Below are 24,061 nucleotides of genomic sequence, written 5' to 3' on the forward strand. Positions count from 1 at the left end.
GTTGGTAAGCTTCCAACACATATTGGGCTAAATAAAACACTTTTTCGCTAAACAAATATGTTAGTCTGCACTCATCAGACATAGAAAACAAATCATGACATTCCAAGGTCAATTTAAGGAAGAGCTTAAGTCTAAATACATGGTAAAAAGGACAGTAAAACACAAAATGCATCTCATTTTCCACCTCATTTCCTCGAGAGTTAAAGGCTAAAAACATTTTATGAAAGACAAATGTAAAATCTCTTCGCCCCCAGATAACTAAACACTGTGTTTAATGAGGACCTCTGCGTGTATATATATACAGAAAATAATCTTTTACTGGTCTCTTCTCAGTATGCTGTACAAACTACCATAAATGAGGATAAAGGTGGCTATACGGGATATATTGACTTTTTTTTTCTTTTTTTTTTTTTTTAAAGGCAGATTTGCTTCGTGTGGGTTTAATTCTGGATAGTAGTTGTAGTTGTTAGAGTTTGAAAGAAGTTGCAGCTGGGTGTTGAGTAACAGCGAGGCAGCCTTGACTTTGTCTTCTCAGCCTGCTGTTAAGAACATAACATGCCAGCGTGACACACAAATAGAGTGTTGTTAGGGACTGACAGGTGAGACTGACTGAGAAAAAAAAATAAGATACTGGAAACACAGTAATTGAACTTAACATCTGTTTCTGCGTCCTCAGACTCATGTTTGGGCAAGGTTGCAATCAGCTTTTAGTGTTTGTGTTTCAGTCAAAAGGTGTACTGTCTGTGTTTGGTCATACACAGACTTTACTAAGCGATAAGTCACCTCTGAAAAACAGCCAGAAAGAGCTCCCGATCTATTTTTGTTTAAGTCCTTTTTTCAGAATTAGAAATCTCTATCAGGTCTCCACTTTATCTTTCCCCTTTGGTTCAGTAGAAAAACATCATGCACTGATTTTTGTAAGGCAAAGTTTATGTCATCTCAATCTGCTTTTGCTCTGGATGTTGACAGCATTGCTTTGAGTGTTGGTCAATTATCTGTCAGTACAGTTAGCCAGTCTTGGAGCCCTGTTTTCTTTTTCCTCAATTCCAGATAAACTCTATATAAGCACATAGCCACCCTAAAGCCAACAAATCAGATATTTTTGTGCTGTTACTTCAACCACATTTTTCAACAGGTTTTGCTCATTTGTGCATTTTAAGATTTGTCCATTAGAGAAAGGAGATGCCTACCTTACATTAATGCAAACCACATTAATGTATAACTCCAACCTTATGCACAAGGTGTCTATTGGTGTTAGCAACATTATGCTCAAGACATTGAAATAATGTTGCAAACTCTCAAGGGACATCCATTGGTTTATAACTTGTGAACTTGCAAGTCTGCAACAGGAGCTTGGAGCAGTTGGCAATTGACATTGCAAGTGATTAAGTCCTGCTTAGCACAGACATATGCTATCCTAATTTGTTTTTTTTTTTTAATGAGAAAATGTCGTAGCTTTCCGTGGCAACTTGAAGCCCAATTAAGTGTTTCCTGTTGCCCTCTTCCTGGCTCCTTCATACCACCATACATGTTTACTTCTGCTGCCTGGAATGTAAAGATGATATTTTTTCCTGCAGGAAACCTCGCTAGCTGACAGGAAGGGGAAATTTAAGAGCTTGGTATGACACAATCGGAACTTTGTCTAGAGCCATAAAGTGTGAGTGGAGTTAATGAGTATGAGAGGGGCAAAGGCAAAGACAGCAGTTTTAATTTTTGTACTTCTAGATATCAAGAAAGGCCCACTGGCTCGCTAAGTCGTGTCTGTTGTGTAACTTACTGATATTTGTTCTCAATTTCTTATTTTGATACTGTCCAAAAGGAACATTAGTTACTCACATCTAGTGACCATTTCAAATGCAAATGACTCATTATCTAGAAAATACCTGCATCTATATGGTGGGCCAAGGAGAAAACTAGAAATTTTGGTGTTACTCCAAAACCTTCAATTCCCCTTAGTGATCAGGCATTAAATTGTTTATTTTTGTTTTCTGCCTTCCCTTTTGCCTCTTTGTTCAATACTTAATAGGTATGATTCTTCATTTCTCAAACATCTACCATCAAACTACCATCTTCCTCCACTTTTTTCTTCTTTATAGCCCTCTGAACAGTGCTCCTGTTGTGCCTTTACGAGGTTAATATGACTGGTCAAAGTCAAAGTGGTTTATTATATTCATTTAGCTGAGCAGTTATATACTGATCGAAACATAGTTTCTAATAGTTTCAGATTGTTTTTGAAGCCAGAAACCTAACAAAAACCATTAGTTCCCTAAATTGTACTTGTAATTATTCATAAAAAAAAACATTTAGCTGCTTGTAATATATAGCAAGCACTTGATTCGTGTTTCTATCTCCAATAGTTCACAGATTATTTAGTAAGAATTGTTTGAATTTGCAGTAGACGGAGTCTTTTTCTGTTCAAAGCACTTTTCATTTCAGTGAATGAAAAGGAATCGCTGTACTTTCTGCATCCCTCCCACAAAACAAATGCATCTCACACTTACAGCTGACAAGCATTTGACTTGCACAAAGCCAGAAGCCACTTACTTTCTTTCAGCAAAGTCAGCTGAACGGATCGCTGAATGGGTTGCATTTAGTTTTCATTTTTGCCTGAAGGGATTATAAGTGGTCGAATGTACAATTTTTAAAATGAGAATTAATCCTCTCTAAGAGCTGATAGTAAAATTGTTGCTCAAAGCTGTAGTTTTCCCCCAGCAATTTATCTCCAGATTTCCAGATTTTCTTTCTTTAATAGCTTTTTACAAGTTTGAACTGTGCCTTGTCTTGATTTTTTTTTTTTTTTTTTTTTTTTTTTTTTTTTTTAACCCTAACCCTTTTATTTTTTTTACTAGGAGTCAATTAAATCCCACAGTTAAAGTTGTAGAATTAACTGTAGGCACTTTATACATGTGAAAACAGATAAGCTCCCTTATAATGTCTCTATTCATGACACATCTGAGCTGTTTTAATTCGGCGTTTCCAACTTGTAAGCAAAAATCATGTCAACGACCAAGTCCTGATTACAACTCGGACAACTCATCATTCTCTGAAAAAGCTCAGATATATTCAATGTGACAAATATGACCACATGACATCTGTCATGTTCAAACCCTTGTTTAGTAATTATGCTGTTGTATGACTGCTCAGTACAGCTTTTAACATAATCACACAACCATCACAGTAATCTCACACTAGCGAATAATGTAAACGTGCAAAAATCATTAGATTTCCCATTCCCATTTCCCATTTTTACCAAGCATCCCATATGAAGTGAAAGTAGCCTGTTGCCATTGTTTTGAGCATGCTGGTGTCGATATGTCTGCGATTAGTTATTGCAGTCATTAGTGAGAGGTAAGGAGTATTTGTATGTAAAATATTTGTTTCAAATTAACAATCATTATGACCCTGAAATGGCTCCATACTGGTATTCTGGGCTGGTCACTACTTGCATCTTTCAAACCCTGTAGATATTGGTCCATTCTCTAAAATACAATGCTATTTAAAAGACCACCCATAGTCACTGTGTCAATATGCTGTAATAGTTGCATAAAGGATGCCTTGCTCTTCTACATTTTGTTTCAATTTCATTGTTACTAATATTGACCATGCTTTGTAATCTTCTGTAATTCTCCTATTATATTTCTCTTGCTTTGTTTCACAGATTTCAACTTTGAGGCGCCACGGGAGAACTCTGTACCCAACAGTGCCTGAGAATGCAGAGAGGGAGGCCCAGAGTCTGTTTGTCCAAGAGGTAGGTGGACTTTAAAGGTCCTGAAAACATGATTACTCAATCAGGAATTCAGGGTGAGCAATGAAGTCCTAAATAGGAAAATATGAGCAGTGCTCCCACATAAACGGACCTTTGACAGCATGAAGATTTGATTTAAAGTCAGTAAAATCTCCATTGCTTTGTGTTTCCTGTATTTACAGAGTAAAAATATCAAGCACTAAAACAGATTAAATAAATTAATTAAATCAACCGTAGAGGTTGAAAAGAAGTGAAAAGTCACACAAACGGATCAGAAGTTATTGGAAAAGTTTGCACATTAACTGTCTTTATGTGTGTATGCTGTACAATTGTTGCAAAGTGGTAAATAGACTGATTAAACATTATTACTTGAGGCACAAGCACTATTAGTACTCTGGTTTCCTCGTGGTATCTGTTTATCCAGTTGACATTGACATGATAATGTGCAATTAATTCATAAGATAATGAAACTTTTGCTTATTTTCTGTCAGTGCTGGTTTATGTTGTTATCTGCCTCTGTGCTGGGTGTGGAACATGTGTACTATCATTGGTGTTTTTCAAACCTTAAATAACCATTTGGTGGTAGCGAAGGACAATGAAGACGAGCTGTATGTGCAAAATGTTTTTCAGATTTAGCTGATTTAAAATAATCAATTACAATTTAGCCCAGACGCATTGCTCTAACTGTCTTTTAAAAGCCACACACTAGCAGTCCGCTGACAGTTCACCTTTCCGGTCACGGAGGTCAGCGATTAGAGAGCTGTTTCTGAAGTCATAAAGATATCAAGACACGGGCCTAGTGTTGTGTGACATCAGCAGGACAGCTGCTGAGATCAAGAGCCTCCCCGCTTCAAATTCGCCTCCTGTTCAGGTTGCATTTCATCTCCCAGCAGGAGCAGTTCTTGTAAACGGCGTGTCTTTCTGTAGAACAGATACCAGTGAGCTGCTCCTATCACTGTCTCTAACAATGAACAGATGTCTCCTTTCCAAGTAAAGGAGGATGGTGGTACACTCCCTTCTGATGGAGGAGTCACCATGTACTCCTATTTTTCTCTCAATTTTCCCAAAAATAACTTCTTTCTGCACTTATTTATCTGAAGAATTCCCAACTTTTTGTCAAACTATCATCTTGTTAAGAAGTTCAGTTTTTCTGATCGATGAGGTGTATGCTGATATTTGAAGATTCTAAGGCTCTAAAGGTCCGATTGTGCCAGAAAAGAACTACATGTTGCGTAAAGAAATTGTAAAGGAGAGGAAAAACTGTCTGTTTAAGTTACAGAAATGGTTTGGCTCTGTTTAAATTCTCCAAAGCCAACAGAGTTGGGGGCAAGGTTTTTCCACTGTTTTTCGACTATCTTACCAGCAGTTCTGATAGTGTTTCAGAGTACATGACTATGTTTCAGGGTCGTTAGCAGATGATCCAACATTCCCCAAAGTAACAATCCACCATTGTGTAAAGGAGAGGAAATAAAGTAAATCCCATTTTTAAAATTCTTCCAACTCTGCTTTTTTGTGTGCACCTGAGTAAAATACATTTTCACTGACTACAAGTTGGGGATTTTGGCAAGTAAACACACACTACCATTTTTGATATTTAAACCTTCCTTCCTGCCATTCTTAACAGCAGTAAACTATTTTGCCTTTTGGAGTGATTAGGAATCGTAAATGCTGCGTATAGTCCAGCTTTCTTGAAGGAAACTGATGCTTAAAAACAGCTTTTAACCGCTACTGTCCTGTGTTGTTGTCTCCTCAGTGCATTAAGACATACAAGTCTGACTGGCATGTCGTCAACTACAAGTATGATGACTACTCCGGTGATTTTCGTCAGCTTCCAAAGTAAGTCTGTAGTTTTAATCCTCAGCTTTACTGTAATCTACGTTCACAGAGGTAACTTTGTAGTGTGCCATGACATTGGTATGATGGGCAAGTAAAAACAGGTACTTTTTAATACATGGATGCCAAAAGTTTTGAAGCTGAAGCACACTTTGCACGCCCAGTCACACAAGGTTTTGTGTTTTCAGGTCACGTAGTCAAGATGTCCTCCACTTAGTTTCCTGCTCAGGACAAAATGCTCCTGTGACTTAATTACAAGGAAACTCAGGATACAAATAAGTCTCATTTCCGTGCAAAAGACTGTTTCCTTTTTACAGTACACTGCATGATTTTCCGAATGCAGCTAGTGTGGAAAACACCCTCATTGTCCAGAGATTGTGTCATCAGCTCAGGCCTCTTCCCCGAAGAATATCTATTTTACAGCTCTCGTGCTAGAATATGAGAGGACAGCATCCTTCACGGGACAGCTGCTGCCAAATGTTTTGTCACTTTACTGAATCTGGGGAAGTTGAGATAATGCAGCATGACACAGAGCGCCTGTTAAAATCTTTGCACTGTTAAAGTTAAAGTGACTTTTGCCTTCGGCTCATGCTCATTTTCAAGCAGGCGTATGCATCTAGCACGTGTCCGCGAGCAGTTACTGTAAGTGCTGCATTTCAACATTCCCGGTATTTGCATTTGCAATCCTTTTTTTTTTTCTGACTCTCTCGAGAAGGTCAAAGAATCCATAATCGCTTTTAAAAAGAAGTCAAAAGCACAAGGTGGAAACATCACATGATCTCAGTCAAGCTGCTTCATGCCATGTAGAAAAAATTAAATAGATTTCTTGATGTGCACTTTTCCACAGCAAAGTATCCCGGCCTGATAAACTGGCTGTCCACGTATTTGAAGTGGACGAGGATGTCGATAAAGACGAGGTGAGTTTGCATCTTTCCTCATTTTCAAAAATTTTAAATGCATGAAGTCACGTCAATTGTTTTCAGTCTGTAAGATAGAAAAAAAATTGGTTCTGCTGCTGGCAGCCCTGTTTCCTACTAAGATGGGATGCATTTCAAATGAATTGATACATTAGATCAAACACAATTGCAAACAGTTTCAACTCTTTATTTCATTGAAAACAGCAAAAAGAAAGCATATCAAATATTGAATCGGATAAATATTATTTACTGGGTTTTAGATTTTTTACAGTATTATTTTTAGCAAGTTTATCTCATAATTAGGCTCTAGAATTTTGTTATGACTTAGACATCCACCTCGCCCTTTAAACACTATATATCTCTTATTCCAATCTGTTATTTAACACTCTAGCCTTTTCTGTTTTCATTGTATTTTCTAAGTTTTTTTTTGTTTTTTTTTACTAATGGCAAACTTTAATGGACAGAATTAAATGTAATTAGACTTCTGCTGGTGTGCCCTGACTTCACAGGCCCCCCCCCCCACAGTTAGGTTTCAAAACTTCAATACAGCATTTGGCTCTTTTCATCCCATGTTAGTTCATGTATGACAGTGTGGGTGTGTCGTCTCGCACAGATTAAAAGAGTATTTGTTGTCTTTGGAATTGCTTGCAGGACTCTGTAACGAGGAGGCTCATAAGTCACCTGACAGATACTCAGATTTGGTGGGAGTGTTCAAAACAGCAGAGATAATACTAAGTTGTTGCAGAAACAAATGTTATCTGGGATGCAACATTACAAGGTCACACAACTTGAGAAGATGTATTATGATGATCCCAACTTGTCCTCCTCACATATGTGAAACTGTGCCTCCTACAGGCAAGAAAGCAGCCGTGAATGTGAAGGGAAATGCAACACATGATCTTTGGAGCTTTTCTGAGAACACCACTGCAAAATGTTTCTTTTCCTTTCGATTGCATGTAAGTTAATACAGCTGTGATTGTAGGAGGTCCATTAGGTCTTCGTGGGTCAAGGTTTGTCCTCCTCCACCTCGCAGTCAACTTTACCTCTGACAGGACAGGAGGGGCAGAACTTCAACACAACTAATGACCAGATCACCTTTTATTCAGCCCTCTTAGCAATATTCACACCGGGGTTCATTCAACAGGAAGGTTCATTGTGCCGATGAAAGAAACGGATACAAAGGACATTTGTTATAAATGTGTGCTTTGGACAACACGCAACATCGGTTGTGTGACTTAGTTCATTCTATCTTTATCTGACTTCAGAACAATTTTCTAGTTTTTTTTTGTCAGTCCAGACAAATTCCCCTGAAGCAAACTGGAGTTCAGAGATACTGAACTCAGTGACTGTTCTGCCTCTCTGGCTTGGGCTGGGGATTTCTGTCTAGACAACGATGAGAACAAACAGGCTTTGAACCTCTCCAGGTGCTTTTCAACTCTGTCCGCTACATTTACAGTAGAAGCCTTACCAACACTTTTTCCCCTTTAGCTCGATTTGACTGCGAGAAAAAGAAAGAGTGAAACTGGACCAGGAAAAGGACATCTTGAAAGGCCATTTGGTCTTCTCACAGTGTGTAGACTTGTCAAGAATATTATTGTTTGTTTTTTACTGTGGTCTTTCAAAGGAGAGAAGTCCCAACTGCAAAAAAGATGCGTCTTTTTTACATGCATGGTTGACGTAAAGCAGGACTGGGCTGTACAGTTTGTCCCCATCTGTTCCTCTATCGTTACACTCCTAATTGGTTTATTTTTACAGATCACGAGAGGGGCTGGGTCATGGTAGCTTTATGTTTTGTCATATGTGAAAGGCGTGATCTCATGCCTTTACCCATGTTAGGAGTGTTAGATAGCTGGTATTCACGTGTCGTAGCGCAGCTCTGAAGATCGACATATTTATTTAGTTTAAGAGCTGTAGTTTGTTTTATGTTCTTCTGACTGCTTGTTTGGACTGAGACAGCCCTGCACAGCATCGGGCTCTGTGTCATCTCAAACCACAAGATCAAAAGCTTTTTGCACAGCAAGGCAAGGCTAAGGCAGGATGCACTAATTGGTGACATGATATTATTCTTATGGTGCTTCACTGCAAAAATGTTCAAATTAAATCTCGTTGCGTCTTTTTAAAGCTAAATTTGAGAATGTTTTTTAACATATGAATGTATTTTATAGTTTTGACATGGGATGTCCTAATCAGAATGTTTTGTTTTTTTTTAAAGGTCACTGAGTTTGCTTGGACTCCTGATCTCAGTTGTTTCACTTTTTTTTTTTTATCAGCAATGTGGTTGTCAACCGACAACAACAGATGCACATGACGGAGCTATTTTTTCAACCTTTTATGAAAACCACAGATTTTAAGGCTTGCTAAGAGGCCCGCTTTTTCCATTGTTGTGTGTTTTAGATTGTCTGAGCTTTTGACTTTGTCTCCCACAGGATACAGCCTCCTTGGGATCCCAGAAAGGCGGGATTTCCAAACATGGCTGGTTGTACAAAGGAAACATGAACAGTGCCATCAGCGTGACCATGAGGGTGAGAAAGCAGTGATAAGCAGACTAAGAACTGACTTTTTTTTTTAACAAAGATGCCAAATGTGTGCTGCCTCTACCTTTCTTTGTCATTCAGGAGGATTCATTGATTTATGATTTTTTTTAAAGATATATATTCTGTGAGAGAAATAGCTTGTGTAAGTCTTATATATAAGTCTTGGGAGGGTTTTCTGGTTTCTTGTCTGTAACATATTAGTAGGAGACTGTGCAGTTGTCCATCTTGTTCTTTTTTTTTTTATCCAGATCCAAATATGATATCATCTGTGCTGTTAACAGTCTTCTAGGAAAAGCTTTTCAAAGCTTGGAATGCAGTTTTTTACATAAGAGATAATGCCTTGCAGGGTGTCCATTATTGGGAATTAAAAAGAGGACATGGAGGCAATGGGCTGCCTCTGCAGAGTTCACTAATTCCTGATAATGGACGTTTCAAAGCACGTTGTCCTGCTCATACTACGGTTCTACTGTTCACCAAAGACAAAAATAATTTTTACTCGTTTTGCAACCAAAATACACTTCTTCTTCTTTTTAAAAGCCCTAAGACTGTCTCCTTCATTTACCCCTGAGGGTCTGACTAACATCTTGTGCAATCATTACCATTCTGAAAGGTTCTCATGCACACAATGTTCAATACTTAAATAGGACAAACTTGAAATATTTGGCAAACAGTGAATCTAATTTTAGAGTAAATCTCATAACTAGACTCTCCAGCTATCAAAGCCATGTCATTGTTCCTCGTTGTATATATTGTAGTTGCTCACAAACAAATGATAGGCCATGTATTCTCACTTAATTTCAGACTAAGCCAGTGCATTAATATATTACTGTGAACAGTTTATATCTGTTTCACTGTAACTGCATAGTAAGAGCCCTGGGTTTAAGCTATAATACACAGAGGATGTGGACAACTTTAAATTGTTTCTACCTAATTGTTACTTTTTCATTTCCAGTGGTTGACACTATGGTGTTTTTTCTTGTCATCATTTCAGTCATTCAAGAGGAGGTATTTCCATTTAACCCAGCTCGGGGATGGCTCATACAACTTAAACTTCTACAAGGACGAGAAGATCTCCAAAGAGCCCAAAGGAACCATTTTCCTGGACTCCTGTATGGGTGTGGTTCAGGTACGCTTGAGTTTATTCCAGTTATCTCTGGCACGAAGACAATGATTGTTAAAGCTCATTGAACCGAAATGGCCCATTACAAGCTTTGCCAAACAGGATATCCCTGCTGGTGACTTGTTTGCTGATGATGTAGCCTGGTACCTGATGGAAGATGAAATGCAATTCACCAAGAACAAACTGAAAATACAGACAAAGCAACTTCCTATTCGTTGTTCTATAGATGTGTTTCTCATGTCGTTTAAAACACGAGGTGGAATATTTGCTCTTACAATTCTGGACTGCTGCTGAAAAGTATCTGTGAAACCCTCTCCTCTTCATTCCTTGAAACCTGAGCTCTCTCCTCCCCAAGGCTGCGTTTTTCTGCTGACGCTCAGACGTTGTAACAAGGTGAATGCCGAGGTCTCACTTCCGAGTGCTTTCCTCTGGCCTCATAATCAATGCCAAGAGCTGACATCTGATTGTCAGTTTAAGACTTCCCGGGTGCATTATCATCTGTCTATCATCTCAATGGATGAAAAGAACTGGATTTTTACCTGTGAGGGACCCAGCTGACATTAATCAGGGTGATTAGGTTTGCATTTTGTTTGAATGCTTCAAGATGTTTGGAGGTTTGTATCAGTGTCCCTCGAGTTTGCTGAGCTCCCAAAACGCGCAGTTTTCGTACAAACAAATTGTCTGTTTTTCCTCCCAGATTAGACAAGAGCACAGACCTGTTAACACCCGCTAACATCTGGCTTTTGAGTATATTGAGAAAGTGTTTGATCGACATTCAGTCCAGCACCAGATGGCTGCAGGTATTTATTGGCTTCGGCTCCAATTGGCATTGATGGGAACATAACAATCGCATGCACATGCTAATCTTCAATGAGGGAGCTACGGTCAGGGCTTCAGGATATAGCACCGCTTCCTATTTTTCATTTTTTTTCGAAGAAAGCCCTCATTTAGCAAACCCACAATCTGGCTCTGATACTGACGACACCAAGTATGTTACGGATCTGATCGGCATAATTTGGAACACAACATGGACACAACAGCTTATATTCACCGATGGTGCAACATCTGAGGCTGCAAAGTGGGCATAGCTCCATTTTCCATTCCAGAAACACACATTTACTGACATTTCATTGGCAGGCTCTGAAACAGACCAAAGACATTAAAAAAAAAAAAAAGATTAAAGATAATGATTTCTGGACTTTACTTTTCTCCGAGATAACTGGCAGCTCTTTCTCTGTCCTGCTGAGAAGGATTAACCCCCTCAGTCCAGTCAAAAATTATAAAAATAGCCCAGTTATCACAAAAAGTCATGATTATCAGAAACAGTGGCCCAACACAGCCTATAGAATACAGTGTAGCTTCAGGCATGTCTCCTGGGAGGTAGTTCTGGCTTGATTTAGCTTTTCCACCCACATTTAAGAATACATGTTTAAACATGTTGCTTTTGGTGTAAAAATAGCATATGACTACTGACCCACAAAGAAGAGCTCTTCAATAGCCAGTCAAACTTTGTTGGTTGTTCTTCTTTCCCCCAGATTCTTGTGATAACTTTTTTTTAAGTAGGATATGCCTTAAATGAAGGGATCTAAAAGTCACGTGTCCCCGGGTCATATTTTCCATCAGATTTTAGAAACTCACCAGCCCTTCTGCTCTTTCTAAAAATACACTTGTGTGACTTAAACTCTAGCAGAAGAAGCTGTTCCATGAGTAGAACTGCAGATGTTCATGGTGCAGCTGGGATTACACGTGAAGTGACCTCATACTGAGCCTCAAAGTGCTGCTTTTTTGTGGCATTTGTCCTATATTAATTAAGTGGTCAGCAATCCTCGTAAACTAACAAGGAGCTCAAAAATGCGAAGACTTCTGTCATTTGATCAACCAGAAGTTTTCTCTTTTGTCCTCTCCCATTCTACACCGCATTGGAAACGACGCTGTAAAAATAACTTTCAAGGCGGCCCATTCCATTTGTCTCAAAATGTGTGCTGCTGTGTTGTCTAGAAAAGTGACCCAAGTCCTCCCACCTATCACGATGCTGATGATTAAGTCTGGTTTTTTTTTAAGACACCAGTTGTATTTCTGTCCTAAACACCGCTCACAATGTTTACTAAGCCAGCCTGCAGATACTGACTCTCCCTCCCCGTCACTCCCACTCTACTGTTTCTATACTGTTTGTAAGCTACAGAGGAAAACCACAGATTTACAATCTCCCAGATGCTGATATTAATGACACATATTAAGAAACACCAATTGAATATTTAATTTGAATCCATATTGAGGATCAGACCTCAAATGAGTTGCTGTGTCACAGACAAAATGCAGCTGGTTCAGTTGTGAATGTTTCAATCAGTTTTGAATGGACTGTAAAAGGGTAACACAAAAGCTTAAATGGAGCAATGACTTCACTCTTCATTGCTGATTGAGGTCATATTTTTGGCACCACTGATTTACCTCAATTTCTGCTGCTCCATCCTACTTCAGAAAGTCTCTGCTACAGTCCTGCCAACCATATTGGATTCCTCAACTCATTTTGTTTCCATTTGTTTACAGCGCCTGCAAAATTCAATCTGCAGATGAGATCTCTCCAAGAATGACTCACCTATTGTGTATTTTTGCAGCTAAAAAACGTTTTGAATTAATTTTGTTAATATTTTTTTTCGGGAGAGATTTGAATGTTACTAGATCTGTGTTTTCAGAAGCTTAAACAGCCAATGCAGCCCAGTGAGGTCGAGGGTGGAATTAAAATGAGGCAAACTCTGATTTAAATCATAAAACTAAACACCTTCTGCCTTCTGCTGGCTGGACAGTGGGTCTGTGTTTGCTTTGGAGTGGGAGATAAAACATTCCTCAGTCAGTCCATCTTACAGAGTCGGATACAAGGGTATTCTTTCTTCCCAGTAACAAGTTGTCTTTGTTCAGAATTTAGTTTTCTTTTAAGTTGCTGTTTGTTTCGGTTGACTGGTGTTTAAGGCAGTTCTCTGTCTCGTCGCCACAGAACAACAAGGTTCGGAGGTTTGCTTTTGAGCTGAAGATGCAGGACAAGAGCACCTACCTGCTGGCAGCAGACAGTGAAACAGAGATGGAGGACTGGATCAACACGCTCAATAAGATCTTGCACACCAGCTTTGAGATCGCAATGCAAGAGAAGAGAAATGGAGACCTTCCTGATGGTGTGTGTCTGTCTATGCCTTCTCATGTTATACTGAGCACTATTTTCCATTCAGTTAAAATATTACACAATTTATTGAAAAGAAGATATATTTCACCAGAAAACATTAAATTTTTTAATAATTGAAAGCCATATTTTGTATACAACACACTATCCAAAAGTCATGAATAATATCATTGTTTTAGTTTGGTCGAGATCTTTTCTTTATCTAAATACACCAATAAGCAATAAGGAATAGATTGATGTGTGGTATCTCTAAAATTAGATAAATAGATGTTATTAAAACTAGTAAATCCACAGATAATTATCAGTATAATTTCTCTTGGATGCTTTGTGTAGCTGATGTTTTTTTAATTTTTTTTTTTTAGATACAGTCACTCCCTAGTTCTAGCTCAGTAGACTAGTGTGATATGTCATACCAGACCACCCAGGCTTTTAATGCTCACCTCCTGTCTCATATGAGGCTTAGAAGTAAAGGAGCAAGGCTAATTTTCTTTGAGTAAAATGCTCCACTAATCTTTCTGCTCGAGAATATCTGGGAGCTTTCATGAAATTTTCCTGGGAGACTTCGAGTAAAAAAAAAAATATTCCAATTGATGCCTTCACAGTTGAATTGCTGTTTACTGATCTTTATCATGACAGAAAATGATTGAAAGGGTTTTACAATGCCATGATTTTGTTTTCATTTTGTATGTCTTTGCCCTGCATCTTATGACTTGTTATTTTCTTAAAGATGATGATCTTGGAAAGTTAGACAGTTCCTCTGGCAGCATGGACAGCTTTCAGGTAGGTCATCCTTTCTAAACTGGACAATCATTTATTCTGTGCACTCCTACATTTCTGTTCCTGTTAAGAGAAACTAAAGAAGCCACAAACATGTGGTGTCAATTTAGAGAGAAGAATTACACACCTAATTTCTCAGTGAGTCATTCGTTGTTGTAGATCTAATCTGACGTTAAATACTGGCCTTTTGGTCTTTCAGGATTATTTGTAATATGTATTTTCCCGTCAGAGTATGAGTTGCATCCAAAATCTAAATCTGCAAACTAAATATCAGGCCTTTAGACATGCATCCAGCACCATCTATAACTTATCCAGTGGGGAATAAAGCTGACAACTTGACGAAAGTGATGAGAGTTCCAAAGATTTTAGTGGATGAAAAAATGGTCGGTAAAATGATTAACTAGGTGAAGACTTGCAGGTTGAAAAAGCTTTGAGGTGTAGAGTTTTAGAGGAAAAGTTCTCATGCTGTTATAGCACTTAGTATATTACAGTAAAGACATATCTATATTGAAAGTGATGGTGGAAAACAGTTTGACAGGTTGCCGTGTGCTCCACTGAAATCAATGCTGGCACCACCTGAGTTACCACTGAGCCTGTCTGCCCAGCACTATTCATTCTTAAAGTATGAAGCTTCACTTCCAGTTGGGTGCGAAATAAAAAGAATCTAATGATAAAACCAAATGAGAATGAAACTCAGACTTAGAAAGTGCCTTTCTCCATCTTTAGAGCACAAGAGACATAGAGTCAAGGATGAAGAACGAGACGAGATTGAAGCTGTTCACCCTGGACCCAGACACGCAGGTAATTCGACATAACACACAATGAAGTTCACTTTTTACAATACGACACTCGCTAATGAAATCTATTACCTTTAAATGTGCTGTTTGTAGAAACTTGACTTCTCAGGAATAGAGCCAGATGTGAAGCAGTTTGAGGAGAAGTTTGGCAAGCGTGTCCTGGTGAACTGCAACAACCTCTCGTTTAATCTGCAAAGCTGTGTGGCCGAGAACGAGGAGGGACCAACAACAAACGTAAGGCTGTCTTCCTCTGGCCACCAAAGCCTCCGAATAACAGATATATCATTGCCCGGCTCACTTAAAGCGGATGAGATGGTTTGTTACAGCAACCGGATGGACTCTCTCATTACAGAGTAGCTGAAGGACTCCTGTTGGCATAGCAACCAGGCTACTGGCTCAGAAATGGCAAACAGTCTTTGTAATGAAGTCTGATGTCCTGCTGTCCCTCCCAGCAGAGACTGTCTACTAAAACGTCCACATGTTCTCTTTCCACACTCTTGCAAAGCAGACATTTTGAAGTGTGTTCCCCCTACTCCCTCCACAGTACCCCATTGATTTTTATTATGAGACATCAGTCGATACCAGTTCTCTATGTTAAAACTGTGTTTATATAAGGTACTATGGTGCCAGATCTGATGTATTGAATCAGTGCATCATCAGCACCATGAAAAGTGAAAGATTTTTTTTTATGTGTTTGGGAAAATACATTTTATGTACTGATGCTCAATCAGGTTATTGATATTACTTTAACTTCAGGTATTTATGTTAAATACAAGTAGATGACTGCTACATAACAATCTGCATGCTACCTTACTAACAGTCTATGTAAGTTATTTTTTCTCACTTTACCCATGATGTCCTACAAGTAGTTGCAATGCAAAATATTATTGTAATATTATATATATGTATATATTAATAGTTATTGCTCAGTGTAATGAGAGTTTCACTGCTTTACTGTGTTCTATTTAAGCTTACTGGCTGAAAAAGTGTCATAAAAGTTCACGTTTATATATCTAACGCACTTATCTAAGCGAGTATGAAGATCATTAGTCACATTCAGAATTGCTCTTTCTCTAGGTGGAGCCATTCTATGTCACCCTGTCGCTGTTCGACATCCAGAATGGCAGAAAAATCTCCTCCGACTTCCATGTTGACTTGAACCACCCGTCTGTACGGGGCATGGTGCCCAATAACAGCAGTCAGTATGTGAACGGAGGGGGCGACGCCGGTCCTGAGGGACAACGATTGATCCGTGGAGTTGCGGAGGCAGCCTTGCAGTATCCCAGAGAGGTGAAGAAGAAGTAAAAAAACAACAGCATTTCTTAAATGCAACTCTTTAAATCTACTAAAACATATGTAAATCTAACATTTGCGTTATGCCTACAGGGAGTGTTCTCAGTAACATGCCCACATCCGGATATCTTCCTGGTGGCTCGCATTGAGAAGGTGCTTCAGGGCGGAATCAACCACTGTGCTGAACCATACATGAAGAATTCTGACTCCACCAAGGTACAGAGCCTGCTCACGTGGCAACGTGTACCTCCAGACTCAGCAGATTCCAGCACATTATTCTACATTATACTCTGCTATTCTTCCCTGTTTGCAACTGCTGACCAGTTTGCACTGACACTCAAAAAAAGTATCGACTTTGGCTGCACAGATGTGGACCTGCACCCTGAAGGGAACAAGCCAGCTAGTTGTTAATCAGGCAAACACACTTGGTCGGAGTGTGTGTTTGTATGTAAATGTGTGTGTGCCTGTGTAGAGATTAGCAGCTAGCTGAGTACTCTGACAGGGCTGCAAGTTCAGCAAGTGTGTGTTTGTGCTCAAGTTGAAGTCTCAATGTTTTTCTTTTCCACTAGGTGGCACAGAAGGTCCTGAAAAATGCCAAGTTGGCATGTAGTCGACTGGGCCAGTACAAGATGCCTTTTGCCTGGGCAGCAAGGTACTCCATCTTTTGTAAGACATTAGATTTCATCTGTGCGGCCTGTTTTGCATTCTATTTTTTTATTTTTTTTTTCCCCAAAGTTTTGTTTACTTTCACAATAAGGTCGCAAACAGTATATGGTGCAGTCCTTCTGGAATGATACAAATAATTACAATAAGTTATAATGATTGCATTGCATTAAAGCAACACTGAGGGGTGAGGTGGAAAAGGTTTGCTTTATAATATTCTAAACTTCTATTTTTTCTGTACTATATATGCATAATGATTCAAATCTGAACAAAATGACAGTTCATTACAGCTCTCATTTTGCATATGGAACTGAATTCCATATATGACTATATAATGTATATCATATATTTTTGAATACTTATAACTACCAGGTCTTCTTTAAACAATGCTGTCTTCTCAGCTACTCATTCATTGAGTGAAATGATAACAATATGTGTGTCCAACTTCCTCAAATGTGAAGAATTTCTCAGTTTTATAAAAATTTTGAAGATATATGTTGACAAAACACATTTGACAGCATCTCCCTGGGCTGAGGATTTTGTCATTGATCTTATCACATTTTGATGTGTGAATGAATTCTGGAAATTAAAAGCTATTAGTATTAATGCTTGCCCTGCCTGGTGAAACGTAGTCATCTAAAAACATTTACCCATACAAACAGGAATGCACAGTTAGTGTTTTCAGGACAGAAGCTACAAATCCTGATTTCTCTGTTGTTTTCTTGCAGAACTCTGTTCAAAGATGCCTCAGGAACACTTGACAAAAGTGCTCGCTTCTCACCTCTGTACAGGCAGGACAGCAACAAACTGTCCAATGACGACATGCTCAAACTGCTGGCTGATTTCAGAAAGTTAGTAATGTTGCTATGAGTGCACTCTGCTATAAAATCTCTGAGTGATCTTGCAGATGTTCTGGACAGAAAATATCTGCCTATAGGTTGTGCTTTGGAAAAATGTGGCTCTGTCTTAGAAAATAAGATCTTTAACCACATCTGTTAATGTACTCGTATATTCTTTGTGCATTTTTAGACAAACAGCCTGTTTCTTATTCAGTCTTTGGTCGACGATAACAGATCCTTAACTTGAATTTATTTTCTTTTCCTCAGGCCAGAGAAAATGGCAAAGCTGCCTGTAATTCTGGGAAACCTCGATGTTACCATTGACAATGTAGCCCCTGACTTGACAAGTAAGCCCTCTAAGTCCACTGCCTGAAGCCAGCAGAAGAGATGAAAGCTGTTTCTGCTCAGACAGACTGGTCACATTGTCTGCAGGCTGTTTATTTGGTCTCCCTCTCTCCTGCTTCGGTATATAGATTGTGTTACCTCATCCTACATTCCTGTGAAGCAGTTTGATGTCAATGAGAAGACCAACATCTTCTACGAAGTGGAGGAGTTTGTGCCGTGCATTGCCAAATGTTCTCAGCCTTTCACCATCTACAACAATCACCTCTACGTCTACCCGAAGCTTTTGAAATACGACAGCCAAAAGTCATTTGCAAAGGTGTCATCATAATTTATTATGCAGTTTCATTTAATGGCTTTATTGACACAGCTGTGGGAAGTCGACTTTCTTTGTTCTCCATGTGTAATATAAAAGTATCCCTTTAGAAGTGGAATTGCTCACAGATTTTCCACCAACTTTTTTCTGCAGATGGTTTTCTGTGGATCCGAAGCTGCAGCACTTTTCTCTCATGTTGTTGCTAACTGGTTCAACTTTGCTTGTTGTATCTGTTCTCAGGCTAGAAATATAGCTGTCTGTATTGAGTTCAGAGACTCGGATGATGAAGAGGCCGTTTCACTAAAGGTAATTCTGTGCTGGAAGCATCCAGAAAATCCCCAGAGGAAAGACTCACCACTCAGCAGAACTAAAAAACTATTTTTGTCAATCCACAGTGCATCTATGGGCGACCTGGAGGACCGTTGTTTACCAAAAATGCCTTCACCTCAGTATTGCATCACCAGCACAACCCTGAATTCTACGACGAAGTAAGACATGTGTCTTATCTTTAGAAATGCTCATGACTGCCATGCATATAAGGCTGTGTCACTTGCTTTAAAAAAAATGACAATGACAGAGTGTTTACTTGTGCTCGTAGTTTAAGATTGAGTTGCCAACGCAGCTCCATGAGAAACACCATCTGCTCTTCACCTTCTACCATGTGAGCTGTGATAGCAACAGCAAGGCCAGCACCAAGAAAAGAGACCTGATTGAGACTCAAGGTGGAACGCAGACTCTAAATATCTCGCACGTGAAGTCTCTGTGTGTTTAAGGCTCTTTGCTGACTGTGTTCTCGCCTGTGTCTGCTCTCAGTGGGTTATGCCTGGCTCCCCTTGCTGAAGGATGGCCGGGTGGTCATGAATGAGAGTCTCGTCCCTGTTGCTGCTAACCTGCCTGCTGGATACCTCAGCTGTCAGGAGGGAGCCAGCAAGGTAGAGTGTGGTTTGATTGTGACAGCTGGCTTCTTCTGTTCAAAGTTCAAGTGCTGATATTATTGATCTATACAAAATGCCTCGTCCAAACTAAGCATTGGAGGGTCATTTAGTGTTGCAGACCTCCTTTTCCCGAACACCTTTCAGACATTGTCTGGGTGTGAGATGAAATGCGTTGCTAAATGCGACACTGGTACTCATAGGGAGAGTTTATACAGTCTTGTGAACACACAGTACGATTACAGCAGCACTTTGGAGAGCAAAACACAAATGACAAAAGTATGACGGATTAAATATACTGATGAAACGAGAACTGTTGCTTTTTGTCATGTTACAGCATTTGGTTCCTGAGGTTAAATGGGTTGATGGAGGCAAGCCCTTATTTAAGGTGTCCACTCACCTTGTGTCCACCGTCTACACTCAGGTAAGTTTTAGATGTCTAAACGCACTAATTCCTCTGCATCCTGTCATCCCTGAATTGTTTCTCTTGGCAGCAATAACATTTCATGGAATAAACTCATGTGCTTTGTGTGTTCCAGGATCAACATTTACACAATTTCTTTCATCACTGTCAGAGCATGGAGTCAGCAACCCAGTTATCAGGAGGAGAACTGGTCAAATACCTGAAGGTAAACCAGTCCTTCTGAGATATGAGAGTAAATATCCTACTGAAATTAAACATATGATTTTATACATGATAGTGCAGTGTCCATTCAGGGGGAGTGTGTGTGCGTGTGTTGCTGCAGTTAACAGTCAGAGAGCAGATGCTTACAGAGACGGACACTAAATAATCCAAGAGAAACTCTGCTTGTATTAATCACTGGCTTTGACATAACCAGCAGTAACCTAGTTATAAATGGCAAGAGCTGTTCTATTTACAACTGTGCCCACATTTCATTGCACTATTTTCTACAGGCATATTATTATTATTTGTGGTTGTTTGGATGGAGCTACAATCTCCTGATGCTCCTAAATGCTTCATGTAAATGCACAGTCGTAAGGACAGTGTCACACAACAGCTGTTAGCCAAAACATTATTCATCTTACTTCACACTCAGCACTGCAGTTTCTCCACAGCATCATCACCTCCCAGGTTGCAAGTACAAAACACACACACACACACACACACAGAGACACACACACACCCACCGGCATTGTTAAAGCATTGCCTTTGTTTCCAATGTGTCCAATGTGTGTACACTAGAGGCTTTGCCGCTGTCATGTTGTTAAATTAATCTGCTCGCTGTGGCAATAAAGCCAGAGAAACTTTAAATGCTACCCTGAGTCATAATTGCACCACAATCCACCATGTTTGCATCCACCGTGTAATTGAGTGCACTGTCAAACGCATTTGAAAAAAAAAAGGATGGGGAATTAAGTTTGAACACAATGACAACTGCAACTAAATACCTACAAAGAAAGGTATTACATCTCTCCGCATTTATCCTTCTGCAATAACTCGCAAGCAAACCTTAGCTCATATGCACCATGAAACCACAAACGGCCAAACTTGGCTGATACCGAATCAGATGGAAAGGAAGGAGTGTTCTTTTTTTGCTCGCCAACAGCGTGTTATTCCGGGCAGTTTGTGTTTAATTTGTTGCTCTGTTATTTGTACAGAATTTATTTACCTGTAGAGGTTCAACTGATGCCAGTAAATCCACCACAGGTCCTCGCCTGGTTGGCACAGTTCCATTTTTTTTCTTTGGCACTGGAAGCTTTGTTGTTACTTTTTCTCTCTCTCGGTCTCAGTTTTGGGAATCTTGGTTTACTCCTCCCTCGGTGAACATTGACACAGAATCCAGCATTTGCTCCAGTGCATCTCTTGGGTTCGAATGTAAACACAGCAAGGAATACAAACAATAGCATGAGGGTCACACAGCAGGTCAGCTGTAGCGGATGGTAACTCGCCAAATGACTTGGCAGGCTTCTGTTAGTTTCCTGTACATACACACACACACACACAGTGATGTACAAGTATCTGCGCTCCAGCAATTTCCAGTCGCTTGAGGATAGAGTTGGAGATACGGTGCTCTTCACTCTTGTCATCTGTTGTTGTTATGAAATTAGGCTTCTCCCAAAGCATTTTGTCAATCTTGCTTGCATCCCGCATTTTACATGATGTGATCGTTCTCTTCAGAAACACATATCACTTACGTTTTGCCCCTCAGAGTCTGCATGCCATGGAGAGTCATGTGATGATCAAGTTCTTGCCAACCATCCTCAATCAGCTGTTTAGGGTCCTGACCAGTGCCTCACAAGAGGACGTGGCAGTAAACGTCACCAGGCAAGTGTCCCTGAAATTTCATTTAACTGTCAACATCTTAGAATTCAAGCAATCTCATGGATTTTAACGTAAAATCGCATTTCAGTGTTATCACTGTGTATGTATGTCAGTTTTTAATTGTGATTTTGATCAGGTTTTTGGTGATTATGTGCCATTGAATCACAATTACTTTGTAATGCAAAAACAAACTACATGCTGCTGTAGGTTAAAGAGGCTGGCAGTGCTGGATGATTTGGTTTGTTGAACAGAACTGCCTACGATCTGACACACCTTTCAGTACGATTGCAGGAGCAGAGTTTGTGCGCACAAACTGTCACAAATTCAGAATAATGTCCTCATTCTTGCCTTCCTCTGCCATTGCTTTCCATCAGAGTCATGATTCACGTTGTAGCCCAATGCCACGAAGAAGGCTTGGAGCACTACCTTCGCTCTTATGTGAAGGTAAATCTTCCGTGACGACATCACAACGACGTTTGTGTTTCATTATAACTAAATTTAATCTTTGAAATGAAAACCAACACGTATGTCTTTGCGGGCAGTTTGTGTTCAAGACTGAGCCGCACACATCTACCACCAACCGAACAGTGCATGAAGAGTTGGCGAAAGCTATGACTGCAATCCTGAAACCTTCCACTGACTTCCTGACAAGCAACAAGCTGCTCAAGGTAACACCTTTATACTTTTTTTTTTTTTTTTTAATGAATTCACTGTCTGTAATCAGATCTGACATGAGCTTCATCTTTATTGATTTTTGACTGATGTTTGCCCGCCCTGCAGTACTCCTGGTACTTCTTTGAGGCCTTAGTCAAGTCCATGGTTCAGTACCTGATTGAAAGCTGTAAAGTGAAGGTAAGTTTGCCCAAAATGTCCCTTTGACTCAGTCTCCGTCTGCTGTTCAGGCAATTGGCAGAATCTGAGCAGGTAAACTCAGTAATGCATGCTTCATTAAAAAATATTAAAAAAATATATTTTTAAAGGATTTCTTTTACACTAGGAACATATTACAACTCTTGCCAGACTTATCTTGTAAACTGGAGTGTGAGATCATTTGCACCAACAGTAGTACTGTGCCCTTCAGCTGTCCAGGAATCAGCGCTTTTCAGCATCCTTCCATCACACTGTGGAGACTCTGGTCAACATGATGATGCCGCACATCACTCAGAAGTATAAGGACAACCTGGATGCTGCCCGGAACGCCAACCACAGCCTCGCAGTCTTCATCAAGGTGAGATACACATTTGCTCACTCGGACTGATTGATCTACACTTTATACTGTTTATAACATGTTTGCTTAAAATAATGATGGAATGGACTTTCCCCTTAATTCTGCAGCGCTGCTTCAACCTGATGGACCGAGGCTTTATGTTCAAGCAGATCAACAACTATATCAACTCCTTTATGCCAGGAGACCCAAAGGTACGCTGATTACACTGAAGCAAATAACCTTCACAGAAACAAGTCGCATGACGGCTTGTATGTACACATGTAACTTTTAAAAAGAATTCTGATCACCCTGGTGATGGCTTGTGTTGCATCAATGATGCCTCTCTTGTTTCTAAATGCAGACGCTTTGCGAGTTTAAGTTTGAGTTCCTGCGTGTTGTGTGCAACCACGAACACTATGTGCCCCTAAACCTGCCCATGCCATTTGGAAAGGGGAGGATATTGAGATTTCAAGGTGAGGAAAACAAATTCATATAGCTTAATGACAGCTTAGTTTTGCTTGCCAGCTTGCATCGATAGCTTGTGTTTAAGAAGATTGATAAGAAGAAATAAATTGCTTTATTGTTTAGGCCAACATTTGGAAAATAAAGTATACTTGTTTCGGATCAACAAATGTAAGAAATTGTCTTGAAATGGACTTCAACAATCTGCTTTATTACAGAATGTACTTTTCTTTTACTTTTTCCTCAATTAGCTTTATTATCTCCATATGATACAGTGGAGTCATATGATAGTCCAGTAGGTAGGTGCAAAGAGTGCTGCTTGCATGTCATCTTGAAAAACAGCCGATTACAATACGATCATTCATCTCTTAAGTGGTCTGGGCTCTTGAAGTCGTTTGGGGTTTTATGACGAGTGATGAGAAGACACTCTTTTTTTCTGTCTTTGCAACAAAAAAAAAATGAATTAAACAAAACATTTCTTTCATTCTTGCATGTTTAAGATGTAGGTTTTGAAAAGATTAAAGCATACAACAAATGTGTCTTTGTTAGAATCTTTGTGTGTGTATGATTTGGGATCGCTTTACCCTTCTTAGAAACCATCTGTGAACAGCTGCTGCTGTTCCACATGAGCTTAAATCTTGTTTGTCTTTCCACACTGTTGATGCACAACATCGGCTCAGCTGCACAGTGGGAATCTGTCAAACTTGAAAGTCTAAGCTTGTCTCTGAGACCCCCCCTCCCTCCCTTTTACAGTGTTTGATGATCGTTGATTGTCTTTCAGGGAGTGTCTCCTTTTCACCAGACTTTAATCATGGCAACAATCTCTAT

The 24,061-nt window shown here is 39.6% G+C and overlaps 1 protein-coding gene across 8 annotated transcripts in view; it reads left to right on the forward strand.

Moving 5' to 3' along the window:
• LOC142396643 (dedicator of cytokinesis protein 9) overlaps nucleotides 1–24,061 on the forward strand; it is a 75,910-nt gene that overhangs the window by 33,932 nt on the left and 17,917 nt on the right. For 6 of the 8 annotated variants that reach the window (XM_075479607.1, XM_075479606.1, XM_075479609.1 and 3 more), the window contains exons 3-30: nucleotides 3,659–3,748; nucleotides 5,499–5,581; nucleotides 6,426–6,495; nucleotides 8,922–9,017; nucleotides 10,021–10,155; nucleotides 13,142–13,316; nucleotides 14,049–14,101; nucleotides 14,825–14,899; nucleotides 14,989–15,129; nucleotides 15,973–16,185; nucleotides 16,282–16,404; nucleotides 16,758–16,840; nucleotides 17,580–17,702; nucleotides 17,958–18,037; nucleotides 18,164–18,351; nucleotides 18,589–18,654; nucleotides 18,744–18,836; nucleotides 18,947–19,070; nucleotides 19,162–19,280; nucleotides 19,618–19,704; nucleotides 19,820–19,909; nucleotides 21,452–21,567; nucleotides 21,939–22,008; nucleotides 22,107–22,232; nucleotides 22,345–22,416; nucleotides 22,646–22,792; nucleotides 22,900–22,983; nucleotides 23,133–23,244. In XM_075479607.1, the coding sequence (XP_075335722.1) occupies nucleotides 3,659–3,748; nucleotides 5,499–5,581; nucleotides 6,426–6,495; nucleotides 8,922–9,017; nucleotides 10,021–10,155; nucleotides 13,142–13,316; nucleotides 14,049–14,101; nucleotides 14,825–14,899; nucleotides 14,989–15,129; nucleotides 15,973–16,185; nucleotides 16,282–16,404; nucleotides 16,758–16,840; nucleotides 17,580–17,702; nucleotides 17,958–18,037; nucleotides 18,164–18,351; nucleotides 18,589–18,654; nucleotides 18,744–18,836; nucleotides 18,947–19,070; nucleotides 19,162–19,280; nucleotides 19,618–19,704; nucleotides 19,820–19,909; nucleotides 21,452–21,567; nucleotides 21,939–22,008; nucleotides 22,107–22,232; nucleotides 22,345–22,416; nucleotides 22,646–22,792; nucleotides 22,900–22,983; nucleotides 23,133–23,244 (3,034 nt within the window). Of the gene's footprint in view, nucleotides 1–3,658; nucleotides 3,749–5,498; nucleotides 5,582–6,425; nucleotides 6,496–8,921; nucleotides 9,018–10,020; nucleotides 10,156–13,141; nucleotides 13,317–14,048; nucleotides 14,102–14,824; nucleotides 14,900–14,988; nucleotides 15,130–15,972; nucleotides 16,186–16,281; nucleotides 16,405–16,757; nucleotides 16,841–17,579; nucleotides 17,703–17,957; nucleotides 18,038–18,163; nucleotides 18,352–18,588; nucleotides 18,655–18,743; nucleotides 18,837–18,946; nucleotides 19,071–19,161; nucleotides 19,281–19,617; nucleotides 19,705–19,819; nucleotides 19,910–21,451; nucleotides 21,568–21,938; nucleotides 22,009–22,106; nucleotides 22,233–22,344; nucleotides 22,417–22,645; nucleotides 22,793–22,899; nucleotides 22,984–23,132; nucleotides 23,245–23,484; nucleotides 23,533–24,061 lie in introns of all 8 variants that reach the window. The other 2 variants (XM_075479601.1, XM_075479602.1) reach the window with 1 other exon arrangement.

The sequence above is a fragment of the Odontesthes bonariensis genome, chromosome 12 (assembly GCF_027942865.1).
Source record: "Odontesthes bonariensis isolate fOdoBon6 chromosome 12, fOdoBon6.hap1, whole genome shotgun sequence".
In the NCBI taxonomy this organism is placed as follows: Eukaryota; Metazoa; Chordata; class Actinopteri; order Atheriniformes; family Atherinopsidae; genus Odontesthes; species Odontesthes bonariensis.